This window comes from Odocoileus virginianus, chromosome 23, assembly GCF_023699985.2.
Source record: "Odocoileus virginianus isolate 20LAN1187 ecotype Illinois chromosome 23, Ovbor_1.2, whole genome shotgun sequence".
NCBI classification, from domain to species: Eukaryota; Metazoa; Chordata; class Mammalia; order Artiodactyla; family Cervidae; genus Odocoileus; species Odocoileus virginianus.
This window is the reverse complement of record NC_069696.1, coordinates 7,959,160-7,971,933: the sequence shown is the minus strand read 5'-3', so window position 1 is coordinate 7,971,933 and position 12,774 is coordinate 7,959,160. Positions and strand designations below refer to the sequence as shown.

The 12,774-nt window shown below is 58.6% G+C and overlaps 1 protein-coding gene across 3 annotated transcripts in view; it reads right to left on the bottom strand.

Moving 5' to 3' along the window:
• CACNA1I (calcium voltage-gated channel subunit alpha1 I) overlaps positions 1-12,774 on the bottom strand; it is a 119,490-nt gene that overhangs the window by 14,734 nt on the left and 91,982 nt on the right. For all 3 annotated transcript variants that reach the window (XM_070453363.1, XM_070453361.1, XM_070453362.1), the window contains 13 exons: positions 11,887-12,354; positions 11,458-11,558; positions 10,638-10,761; positions 10,311-10,379; positions 9,631-9,815; positions 9,061-9,187; positions 7,372-7,497; positions 6,807-6,896; positions 4,922-5,114; positions 4,194-4,345; positions 2,808-2,917; positions 2,083-2,216; positions 1,239-1,309 (listed from right to left, as the gene is read on the bottom strand). In XM_070453363.1, the coding sequence (XP_070309464.1) occupies positions 1,239-1,309; positions 2,083-2,216; positions 2,808-2,917; positions 4,194-4,345; positions 4,922-5,114; positions 6,807-6,896; positions 7,372-7,497; positions 9,061-9,187; positions 9,631-9,815; positions 10,311-10,379; positions 10,638-10,761; positions 11,458-11,558; positions 11,887-12,354 (1,950 nt within the window). The remainder of the gene's footprint in view (positions 1-1,238; positions 1,310-2,082; positions 2,217-2,807; positions 2,918-4,193; positions 4,346-4,921; positions 5,115-6,806; positions 6,897-7,371; positions 7,498-9,060; positions 9,188-9,630; positions 9,816-10,310; positions 10,380-10,637; positions 10,762-11,457; positions 11,559-11,886; positions 12,355-12,774) is intronic.

The window sequence follows — 12,774 nt, the reverse complement described above, 5'->3', positions numbered from 1 at the left end:
TGGCTCAGATGGTGGCTCAGAATCTGCCTGCAATACAGAAGACCCGAATTTGATCCCTGGGTCAGGAGGATCCGCTGGAGAAGGGAATGACTACCCACTCCAGTATTCTTGCCTGGAGAATTCCAGGGACACAGGAGCCTGGTGGGATACAATCTATGGGGTCGGGAAGAGTTGGACACGACTGAGTGACTAACACTTTGACTTTCAGGGAGGCTTGAGTCTGGTCTCCAACCCATTTACTCTCTGCCCAGAACTCACCCACATCTTCCATGTGACAAATTCCTCCCAAGGGATTTAAGTTAAGAAAGACCACAGCTCTCTGAATGAAAGCCTTTGCTTTCCATCCAGACCTGCTGTCTGCTGTGTCACTTTCCCTTTGCAATGAGGCTGCCAGGAAGCTCACTCCAGAACGGAACTCAATATCCTCAGCCCAGGTGCCTGAGAGAATTTGCTTTCACATTCCCTGGGCTGTTACTCTTTCATCCTCATCTTTAGCGTGCTGTATCCGTGCCTTTTACCTTAAGATACCTAAAGTTCTTTAAGACTAGATGAGTCATAGTGAATAAATGAATGTATATGAGGCTCACCTCAGAGAGAGGTGAGGCCGTACTGAGGGGAGGGAGACGAGGACTCATCAGTAGCTGGGACAGCAGGGGAGGAGGAGTCTGGGACTGCAGAGTTGCCAGGAGGATGGAAGATGCACCCTCTGTGGCCCTGACCCTATCTCCAATGGTGGGGGGCACTTTCCTAACTTCTCAGGGTACCCACCCCCAGGTCAGGGTCTCATGCTATCCCCTCCTAGAATGTCATACCTGTCACCTCTCTATCCACATCACCATCTCTTACCAAGCCGCCCTACAAGGTCAAGCCACCCTACAAGGTCAAGCTCAAAGTGCCATATGCCTTCTCTGATTCCCCCATGTGCGGGCCTCCCCACACTGCCCTGAGACCTCTGTCATGCCCCTAGACTCCTGGGGGCAGAACCCAGGTCCTCAGTGGCCAGCCCAAGGGCTGGGTACAGAACAGGCAGTGGGGGAGGGGGAGGGAGCAAGTGCTCCACCAAGAAAGGAAGGAAGTAGATGGGACCCCGCCCATCTCTCACTCCCTGAGCTCACAATTGCTTCTCTGGAGGCAGGACTCTGCCTTGGCTCCGGGCAGATCTGAAGAGAAGGGAAGTCACAGCCCATGCCCCCCAGCGGGCCCCCAGCGGGCCAGGTTGCGGGAGGGGCGGCTCTTACCTGGGGTAGAGCTTGCACCACCGTGTCCAGCAGGGCCCGCATCCCCGTGGCCATCTTCAAGAGCTTCAGCACTGTGGGCGACACCCCGCCCGGCCCACTCAGCCCAGACCAGCGGGGACAGGCCTGTGCAAGTGTGTGCATGTGAATGCAGCAGAATGAGAAAGTGCAGGGCCGTGAATGAGATGCCGCGCTACAATCCCTTAGGTGCGGATGAATGCGGGGCGGGGTAGTGCACAAAAACATGTTCGTCCGGGTGGGTGTCGGCGTAAAAAAGCCCAAGAGAAGGAGGGCGGGCACAAGGGAGCAGAGGGATATCCAGTGTGTGAGTGAGCACCTAATGCACCGTGATGAGGTCACATGACCAGCGTGTGAGTGCCCTTGGGTCTCTCCCTTCCTCTCTGGCTGAAGAGCCCCAGGGTGACTGCGGAGTTTCTCCACCAGACCCCTCGCCACCTCGGAATCTGGGGACAAGGGCGGGGCAGACAGAAGGGTGAGCCCAGAGGCAGGAGGTGTTTTGAAACAAGTATAAGGACAGCCTTGGGGTGAAAGGGAGGCTTCTGGGAGGAGAAAGGATTTCAAGGACAGGGTGTCCCAGCCAGAGCTGGAGAAAGGCTGGTGAGGATGAGTGTCTTCTTGGCTCCACAGGTTGGTACCCAACCTGAGACTGGGCCACCCTGGGCAGAGTGTTATATGGAGGGGGCATGCCAGGGTGCATGCCCTGGCAGAGCTGTCAGGACGAGGGCACGTGTGGGCACACAGCATGGGGGTGTTGAGTGTATGTCAGGGACAGGCTCCTATTCCCCCTGCTCAGCAGGCAGCCCATCCTGCCCCACCGGACCCTCACCCCGGGCAATGCGCAGGACCCGCATGATCCGGATGATGGTGGGGTTGATGGGCAGCGCCGCGTTGATCTCAATCTCCTCCAGCGTGATGCCCATGACCGACAGCAGCACGATGGCCAGGTCCAGCTGGTTCCACCTGTGCGGCCAGGCAGAGGAGGGCGGGAGTAAGACGCAGGGCGAGAGGCACTTGAGTTTAGACACACTCCAGCTGGGAGGAGTTTCCCAGCCCTCCACCTTCCTGCCATGGCCCTTGGGGATCCCTAATAGCCCCTCCAGATCCCAGGGGTTCCAGCTCCCTCGCTGCCCCCTACCCCCAACCCCACCACAGCCTCTATCCCTCAAGCAAGAGGCTGACCAGGCTAAAGGAACATCTGAGGAGGAATGGGTTCTGACTCCTAGGGCTGAATCTTGAGCCAGCTGCTCCCTCTGTGTGGCCTTGGGCTAGTCCATCAACCTCTCTGAGCTCCACCTGTTCCCTCTGAAAAGAAGGACTCATATGAGGTGTGCCCTGCTCTACCTTCGGGGTACGGAGGACCCATGAGAGGGGTTCGGCAGAATGCCCTGCACCCGTCAGGGCTGAAGGCAGCACCCAGGGTCAGTGGCCATCAGTCCTCAGATTCCACTCGTTCCCCTCCTCCAGCTGCTCCGAGTTTCCCCTGGGGTCAGGACTGCTTCCCCCTCCTGCATTGCACTCTGCGCTGCCTCAGCCCATTCCAGTTTTGCTCACCGGTCCTTGAAGAAGCGTCTCAGACCAAACGCCACCAGCTTCAGCACAGCCTCCAGCACAAAGACAGTGGTGAACATGTAGTTGCAGTACTTCAGGGCTGTCTCCAGAGACTGCAGGAGCCACAAAAAGAAGCATGATCCAGGCCCCATGACCCGTCCGCCACCTTTACTCCCGTCAGAAAAATCTCTGCCTTGTAAGGGGAGAATTTCCTTCATTCACGCTTAGTGCAATGGTTTACATATCTGCTTTTACTCTTCCCACTTTACTCAAAGTGCACTATTTATTTTAGATTGCTGTTTCCTTTTCCTTATTTCTGCTGGTCTGGTCCAATTACCACTCAGTGGAGGCAGTATGGGGTAATGGTTAAGGCAGCGGTTAAAAACCAGACCACTTATTAATCGATGTGAATTCAGACTCAGTACTTATTCCTTGTTCGTAGCCTTGGCAAGTCACTTGACTTCTTCAGGACTTAGTTTTCCAGTCTACGAGTTGGGGATGATAATAGCACCCACCTTAGAAAGTTGCTATCAAAATTAAATGAGGTAATAGTCCAAGACCAGACAGAATAAATACTTGGTTAATATGAACTTATTCCATTTCTTCATGTTAATTTAGAAGTTCTATCATTACTGCTGCATTCCATCAATGGTTGCCTTCCTTTTGCCTGCACTCATTGTATCTCACTCCTATCATTTAAAATAACGTACCGATTCCTCACCTGGAGGCTCTGCTTTCCCCTCTTCCCCCACTCCAGTAAGTCTTCTCAGAGACTCACCCCTACAAAACACACCCCTCATGTCCCTCGTGAACGCTGCCTGCAACCAGCTGGGAACCGGACACCTCTCCTTCCCCAGTGTTTGCCCTCAGTGGCCCTGCCCCTCTGCCAGGCTCCAGATGCCCAGTGGTAGTGGAGCCAGGTGGCAAACCAAAGTTCCAGTCCCGCCTCACTCACTGGTTGAATGACTTGGGCAGCGTATTTTAAATGTCTCTGAGCCTCCGTTTCTTTATCTACAAAATCTGGAGAAAGCCCGCCACACACACGCATTAAGGCTGCTGCGAGGATCCGAGAGTTAATATCTGTAGTGTGCCCTGCAGAGTCTCAGTGAACACAGCACAGCTGTTGTCACCCATGTTCAAGGCTGGACCTGAATGTCACCCCCCACCCCACTCCCACCCCATCCCACCCCACTCACCAGGACCTTTCCCTGGAAAGGAGTGACCTCTCCCTCTCATCACTCATCCATCCTACCAGGCCCTGAGCTTCTTAAGCAGAGGACCCCGTGTAGGACCTGCTCAGACCCTGGCCCGCCCATCCCTGGGGTGGGGTCCCACTGAGGACCCGACCCCGCCATGTGACCTCGGGCCAGGAGTCAGGCTGGGGCTCACCGTGGGCTGGTTGTAGTGCTCCAGGGACATGGTGACCACGTTGAGGCAGATGATGAAGGTGATGAAGATGTCCAGGTAGTGGCTGGTACACATGGAATGGATGAGCAGCCTCGTGGGACAGTAGGTGGCATAGTAGGGCAGCCGCTGGGCCTCTGCAGGGGTGCAGGGTGGGGGGCACAGACCATGGAGGGTTGGGGCAGAGGTGGGAGCAGAGCACTCGGAGGGAGAGGCGGAGCGGAGGGAGGAGGCGAGGGGGAGATCGGGTCCACCCCAGGCCCTGGGAGTCAGCTAGGTCCACCCCACCCAGCCAGGTCACCTCGAGAAAAAGGGGTTAGAATGTGAGGCAGGGCGGCAAAGAGGGACCCTGACTGTCCTCATCCACCCCAAATGTGCCCATTCATGGGCTCTGGGTCTGCTGGGGACAGGATAGGGGTTCCACGGCTCAGGGCTGGGCATCCGGGCTCTGTCTCTGCCCTCTGCCTGGACTGAGCTGCAGGGCCTCATACGGGCAGGCAGTGGGATCACCATCAGACTCTGGATGGACACTGATGACAGAGGTCAGGTCAGGCAGACACTGGGGAAGGGCGAGGCCAGGGGCACAGAGACCTCTGTTCCCTCCGGGTCCAGAGGCCCAGTGGCTATGGTCAGGCCCAGGCCTCCGCAGAGCAGCGGGCAGAGGAGCCCTGGGCCAGGGGCCCGTCCCCCTCCCCTGCAGGTTACCCACTCACTCCGGCGCTTCTTCTCCAGCCGCCGCAGCCGCTTCTCCTCACGCCGCCGCGCCTCCTCGGCCTCCTGGTGCTGCCGGCACTTGTGGAAGTTCTCTACCACGACGCCCACGAACATGTTGAGCACGAAGAAGCTGACGATGAGCAGGAAGGAGATGAAGTAGAGCAGCATCCAGGGGTTGTGGTTGGGCACGGGCTGCGGGGACCAGACGGGGCTGAGGGAGGCTGGCTGGGCACCCCGGGGCCCACTGTGGGGGGTGCCCTCCCTCGCCGAGCCTCCATGCAGGGGGGGCACCAAGAGCATCCTCCCAGGCAACTGGGAGATTTGCAGGAGGTGAAGGTAGGAAGTGCCCACCCTGCCTGGCACAAGGATGGTGCTCGGCAAAGACAGTGCCCCCTTCCCTGCCATCTGTCTTCTTACCCTACCCACCATCTATTCATCCACCCACTGACCTATTCATTCATCCACTCATTCATCCATTTACCCATCCATCATCCACTCATTCATCCATTTACCCATCCATCATCCACTCATTCATCCATTTACCCATCCGTCCGCTTATTCATCCATCCATTCATTCATCCATTTACCCATCCATCACCCACTCATTCATCCATTTACCCATCCATCCACTTATTCATCCATTCACCCATCCATCACCCATTCATTCATCCATTTACCCATCCATCCACTCATTCATCCATTTACCCATCCATCCACTTATTCATCCATTTACCCATCCATCATCCACTCATTCACCCATTTACTCATCCATCCATTCATTCATCTGTTTACCCATCTATCCAGTTATTCATCCATGTGCTCATCATCCATTTATTCATCCAACCATTCATTCATTTATTCATTCATCTAGAAACAAACCAGGAAACAAAGCAGCCAGCAGAGGAGTGATCACAGCCCTGATGGTGTGTGTGTGTGTGTGTATCTATGTGTGTCCATAGATATGTGTGTGTTAGTGGGAGTGGCAGGCAGGAAGAGTGTACAAAGAAGTGGAAGGTGATGTCACCATGTGTTCTCATTCCTCCACATCCCCAAACTCCACCTCTATGACCACTCCAGAGCCGTCCAGGGTGAGGCCAAGAGCCCGAGGGGGCCTACAAGCCTAGGGGCATCTCCAGCTCCGATGCCCTCACTGAGTGGGTCCTGTCACGACCTAGAGCATCTCCCTGCTCCTTCTCCCGATGACTTCCATATCCAGGACACTGCTGACCCTGATCAGCCATGTGTCTTGCCTAAGGCCCCCGCCTAGCCCCTGAGAGGACCCCTACTCTCAGAGGGATCTTGGGGGTGAGGGCTCAGACCCAGCCTCCTCTCTGACCCCTTCCACCCTCCCAATCCCAAATCCATCCTCACCCAGCAGCCCCAGGAGGCTCCCACAAGTTCACCTCACTGTTACCCCTTCACTGACACACACTGCCCTCCACTCCAGCCCCAGCTGTGCACCTAGGCCTTCCTGGCCTTCCTGCCCTGCTTGCCTCCTGCCGCTCTCCTTCCACCTCCTACCCCCGGCCCTGGCCTCATGACTCCCTGAGCCTGTCACTGGCCCGCCCAGGCGTGCACCTGCTGTCCTTGCAGCTGGCCCGTCCCCGGCCCACCTCTCACTCTCGCTTCTCCACCCACGGCCTCTGCGGCCCTCCGGGCAGAGCCGGTTCACAGCGCTCTCCCTGCAGACAGCAGGCTTGTGGAAGCCAAGGGAGCACAGACTTACACCAGCCAGAGCACAGCCCTAATGGGGAGGGTGCCGGCCAGGACAGGGAGGGGCGGGTATGGCTGACAGTGGGATACACCCGCTTCAGGCCCCGGGGGCCCCAAAGACACCATGTCCCTCCCCTGCTGCCCGGGCAGACCCAGCCCGGCCGCACCCACCTGCTGGTCCACCGCGACAGCGTCCAGTCCATTGTACATAATGTTCACCCAGCCGTCCTTGGAGGCCAGCACAAAGAGGGACATGAGGGCCTGGAAGACATGGGAGGAAGGGGGACGGGGAGGTGGCATGGGCAGCTCAGGCTGCATCTGCCCCCTCGGAGGGACAGAGAGGCCTTCCCCGAGTCCAGGGCAGAGCTGTGTCCTCGGCCAACAGACCTTTGCTGAGGACACGCCGTGTGCCTGCCCTGTGTCCCGCAGATACTGCTGCAGGAGAACGAGCACTGGACTGGGAGTCCTGGGCTCCAGTCTCAGCTCTGAAATTAACCAGGCAAAAAATTCATGACATGTTTTCCCCTCACCCACGGAATGGCGCTAACCCTTCAGGGCCTGCCTGCCACATTGGCTGGGAGGATCAATGGAAACTTTAAACTGGAAGGTTTAAACTGAAAAGCAGAAGCCCTGGCAGGGGAGGACTGGAGCCTGGTCTGTAGTCCTGTTGGCACTGAAGAGCTGTCACCCCACTCATGTGGAGTGGGTCAGGTCAAGAGAAGGACGGGGTGCTCACCTGGCCCAGATTGTCGAAGTTGTACTTATGATGGACCCAGCGGTAGTTGGCAGCCATGCAGTCAGAGCGGTTGGTGATGTTGCGAGTATCCACACCCAGACAGTGGTAGAACTTGCCCTTGAAGAGCTGGAGGCAGGGACACAGGGCTAGTGACCATCTTGCCAGTGCTCCCGGGGGGTTTGCAATTGGGGTGCAAATCAGAAGAGGGACCTGCCCCTCCAGGGACACTGTGCATGCCTGAGCCAACCCCCTCCACCCCACCTGCTCTCCAAGTACTCCAGCATGAGGCAGGGCTACGCTCATCTCGTCTCACAGGTGAGAAAACTGAGACCCAGTGATGTCAGGTTAATTTCCCAAAGTCATTTCAGGTTCAGGAAGTGGCAGAACCAAAGTTCACAGCCTGGTCTGATTCCCAGCTCTTCCACAGACCCCAGAGATCAGACCCCAGTACGTACACTGGGGATTCGGGCAGGGACTCCACACAAGAAAGCTGCCTGTACATCTCCAAGGGAGAGAGAGAAAGAAGCAAAGGGACCCTCTTAGGGACCCAAGCCCTCTCCATGTCAACTGCCTGGAAGGGGCAGATCCACTGTCTGCATGAAGCCCTTCCTGCCCAGGAAGCCACGCTGTGCTCTCTCAGTGACCCCAAAGGACACCTGTGCACAGGGCCTCTCCAAAGCACAGCCCGGAACACAGGACCATGGGGAGCCTGGGGCCTCAGGACAGTGCTCAGACCCTCAAGAAACAGGGTCTCAGTGGCAGCTCAGACCACAGAAGACCCAGGTCATTCTGGCCACTCCCCAACATACAGTCTATGGTCTGCACCCCCTCCTCCCTGTCCAGCCCTGAAAGTGAAAGTTGCTCAGTCGTGTCTGACTCTTTGTGACCCCATGGACTGAATTCTCCAGGCCAGAATACTGGAGTGGGTTGCCTTTCCATTCTCCAGGGAATCTTCCCCACCCAGGGGATGAACTCAGGTCTCCCGCATTGCAGGCGAATTCTTTACCAGCTGAGCCACAAGGGAAGCCCAAGAATACTGGGGTGGGTAGCCTATCCCTTCTCCAGCAAATCTTCCCAAGCCAGGAATCGAACCGAGGTCTCCTGCATGGCAGGTGGATTCTTTACCAACTGAGCTATGAGGGAAGCCCTATCCTATTCCCAGACTGGGCTAAACCAAAATCTGAGTCAGCTTAGGGCCCTGCCTGGGTCAGAGGTTCTCCATGGTGCCCACACCAGTGAAGCCAAGCTGCCCTTCCAGGTCTCACCCACCTTGGTCCAGCTCACCTCTCCATGCCAGTCGTAGCTCCAGGACTCTCTCCACCAGTGCTCTGCTTGTCCCCACCTCCCCATGTGTCCATCTGCCCCTGACATACATTGCCCCCACTGTGATCTGCCCAAACCACTTGTCTTTCAAGGCCTGGTGAAAAGGCTACCTCCTTCCCCATTGTCCCCAGTCCAGCCCTGTGTTCCTGCCTCCCTTGGCCCCCTGTCATCCCATTTACCCCGCCTGCTCTGCACTCAGCCCTTTGGGCCCTGTCTGCCTCCCTGCCTGGAATGGGAGCTCCCTGCTGGCAGGGACCATGGTTGCTCCACCAGGGCATCTGGCACAAGGTCCCGAGAGCTGGGCAGGAGCGTGGAACCTCTTCCTCAACTACAGAGCCCAGCCTACTGCCGGCCCAGCCCCCTCACCTGCACCCCCAGGATGCCAAAGATGATGAAGAAGGCGCAGCAGATGAGGACGATGTTGCCGATGGGCTTTAGGGAGGAGATGAGTGTCTCCACCACCAGCTTCAGGCCAGGTGCCCGGCTGATGACACTGCAGGCAGGGAGGGGCCAAGGATACCATGAACCACCAGCCAGGCCCAGAACAGCCCCTATTAGGCCAGAGCCACCAGAGCAGAGGCCCCCAGGCCATAGATTATATGCACAGCAAGACCCAGTGCTTTTACCCCAATCCCTTGGGATACATACTGCAGCCTCTAGATACTAGAGGCCCAGAGATGGCAGTGAGCCCCCCCCCAAGGACACACAGAGAGTGGGTAGCAGCCCTGGGGGCCACCTTCAGCCCCCACATTCCAGAACCTGCTGCAGGCCCCACCCCAGGAGCAGGGCCCACAGTCCGGAGTTCAGATGGTGCCTGGCACATGCTACAGAGGACCACATGGGTCGGGAGCGGGAGAGTGAGGGGTCCATTTAGACCATGGGAGATCCCTCGGGCAGTGCAGGGATTCCCCATCCACAGGGGTGGGGGGTCCTCACCGCAGGGGTCGTAGGGTGCGCAGGAGCCGCAAGACCCGGAGGACGCCCAGGATCTTGGCTCCCCCGGCCGAGGCCACGGACACCACAATGTCGATGATTGACACAAAGACGAGGAAGCCGTCTAGTACATTCCAGCTGCTGCGCAGATAGGCCTGCTCCCCGAAGTACAGGCCCAGAGAGACCACCTGGGGGCGGGGCGATGGGCGGGGTCAGGTAGGTTTCTGGGGAGCAGGTGGGCGGGAGTGGATGCGTCCACTGCCACCCCTCCGAAGGCAGGTTATAGGTGTCCCCTTACCCAAGGAGCCATTCCCTGAAGCACAGGCCCATGACTGCCCGGTTCCCATCTCCCCGCACATCTGCTAACCCCCATTGGAAGCCAAGCACTCCCGGAAGCATCCTAGACAGAACCCACTCCTGTGCCCCCACGCCTCCAGCAGGTACCTCCATGACACTGGAAATGCATTGAGCGCCCGCCCGGCGGACAAGAAGCTGACCTCGCCCCCCTCCTCCTTCCACCACCCCAGGAGCCCAACCCAGTGGCTGGCATCAAGTGGGGATGGGCCTCCAACACCCCCTATGGAATGCTGCTGCGGAGCAAGTGGGTGACCAGCTGACGGAGGCTGGACCAGAGCCTAGGGCCTGGACAGGGGGAAGGAGAGGTCCCAGGTGAAGCCAGGTACCTTCAGGGTCATCTCGCCCACGAAGATAGCTGTGAAGATGTAGTTGGACACAGTGAGGAAGATGCGTTCCTGAAAGAGCCGGGAGAGGCCGTGGGTCCAGGAGCTCCCAGAACCGCCAGCCTCTGCCTTCAGCCAAGGGGCACCCAGGAGAGGCTGCCACTTCACAGTCCCTGTCTCCAGAGGCCAGCTCCCGGCCACACCTCCCTCTGTGGCATCCGGCCTCATAGAGCTCTCCAACCCCAGCCCGGCATGCCATCCCACAGCAAGCCCTGGCAGCCTGTCCCTCTGCCTTGTCCCCTGCACCGCCTGAAGGCCCCAGCCACTCACAGTGCTGCCAGCCTCAATCTGGGGCCGCTCCAGGGCGATGGTGATGCAGTTGAGGAAGATGAAAGCCAGGACGACATAGTCGAAGAGCTTGTGGGCGATGACGGTCTGACACAGGACCCGGAACCTGGGCAGGGCGGGCAGGGGGGCCACGTGAGTGTTGGTTTGTCCCTTACCCTGGCCAGAAGGAAGGTAGAAGGCCCAGGCACACACGGGGACCAGGGTGGCCTGGAGGAAGCTGACCCTTCTCTTCTGGACACATCACAGGTGGCGATTTCACATCTTCTCAGGATGACACCTTCGGTGACCACACTGCAGGCACCTAACACCCCAGGATGAAGGGCGCCCACCTAACCTCAACACTCAAAGCTTTCCAAACACCAGCCTGTGTCCCTGAGTCTTGTCCTCAGCCATATGGGCACACATGGCCAGATACCCTTAGCTCCTGCCCCCAGGTCTTTCCTCAGGCTACTCTCTCCACCTGGACCAGCCTCCACCCTCTCACACCTCCTTCTTCATCTGCAGAATGCTGTCTGCTTCCAAAGCCCAGCACAAAGGCCACCTTCTCCAGGAAGCCCTTTGATGCCCTCTCCAGAAGGAAGCACCCCAGGTTCTCAGAAGATTTATCCAACCTGGAGCCCAGGAATGGCTTAGGGAAGAGAAGATGCTCAGAAAAGCCCCCACCCGAACCCCTCCCTCCCCTGCAGGCTCTGAGGTATCAGGGATGCCCCCGCAATGGTCCTGCTTGGCTTAGCAGAAGTCTCTTCCTTCCAGACACGTCAACCCCCTACACTAACCGCACCCCAAGCCTGGCCCTGCCCACCTGTTCTCGGGTGAGAAAAGGTAGACGGACCAGTCCTCGCGGACTTCACACCAGTCAGGCTTGTAGACGTCAATCATCTTGCGGACTCGGAAGCACAGAGTCTGCCAAGAGAAGGCCACGGGGTCAGGCAGGTCAGCACTGCCCAGAGCTGCTCACCTCCACCCATCCTGGCCATCTAGCAGAGTGTGGCCACTGGATGACCTCTGAACTCTCCTAGTAAGACCAGAATCCTCGCCCCACCCAGGGTAGGCCAGGAGGGTTTCTGTGCCAGGGGCAGGCCCAGCGGTGGGCAGTCCAGGCCCCGCCCCCTGCTCACGCACCTGAAGTCCTCTCCCCACGGCCACGCCCATTTAGGCGGGGCCCCACTCAAGCCCCGCCCCTCGGCCCCTCTCTCTTCCATGCCAGCTCTCCAGAGCCCGGCCCACTCACGTAGTCCATCTCCTCCTCATCCTCCCCGCGATCCCGGCGGTCATCCATCTTGGTGAAGACGTCCTTGGCGATGCTGGGCATCCTGCCATTGCAGTCCTCGTGCCCGGAGGCCGGGCCCGCCACCCTCCAGGCCGCCCGGGAGTGGGTGCCCACGGCGGGCACCAGCTCGGCCAGGTCCACCGAGTCTCTGGTGTCGAGGGACAGCGTCCGGCGGTGGTGGCGGTGACGATGCGCCGGGTGGAGACCATAATGCGCGTGGTGGGCGTGCGGGGCGTGCAGGGGCGCGGCCCGCAGCGGGCCCTCGTCCCGAGCACCCTCGCAGCCCCGGGTGCCGCCACGCTCAGCGGAGAGCAGGGATTCATGCTCCGCCGATGGTGGCTTGTGCTTGAGGCTGTTCCAGCTGGAGCGACGGCTGGCCCAGGCCCCGCTGCGGCCCCACGGCCCATAGTAGGAGCTCCGAGAGCTGGACTGGGAGGAAGGCCGGGGCTCTGGTCAACGCCATCACACACAGTCACGGCTGTGACTGAAGGCAACCTGCACACCCGCTGAGGCCCAAAGGGCGCCACCCACCTGGCCACTGAAGGACAGAATGGGCTAGACCCCAGGAGACCTGTCCCTGCTCTGCCTCTCATTCCATCCTCATCTTGGGACATTTGGTCTCCTCCACCCCGTGGTTCTGTCCCTCCTGCTGCTTCACTTCTCAATGAAAAAGGTACAGCAAGTTAGGGCATCTGCCCATTTTACAGGAAAGGAAACTGGAGGCTTAGAGAAGCTTTGTAACTTGGCCATGGTTATAAAGCTTGGCGGTGGCAGAGGCCAGATTGAAGCTCAGGTCTCCCCAACCCGAAGGCCCAGCTCTTTACCCTGCACGTTGCTGCTAAGACAAAA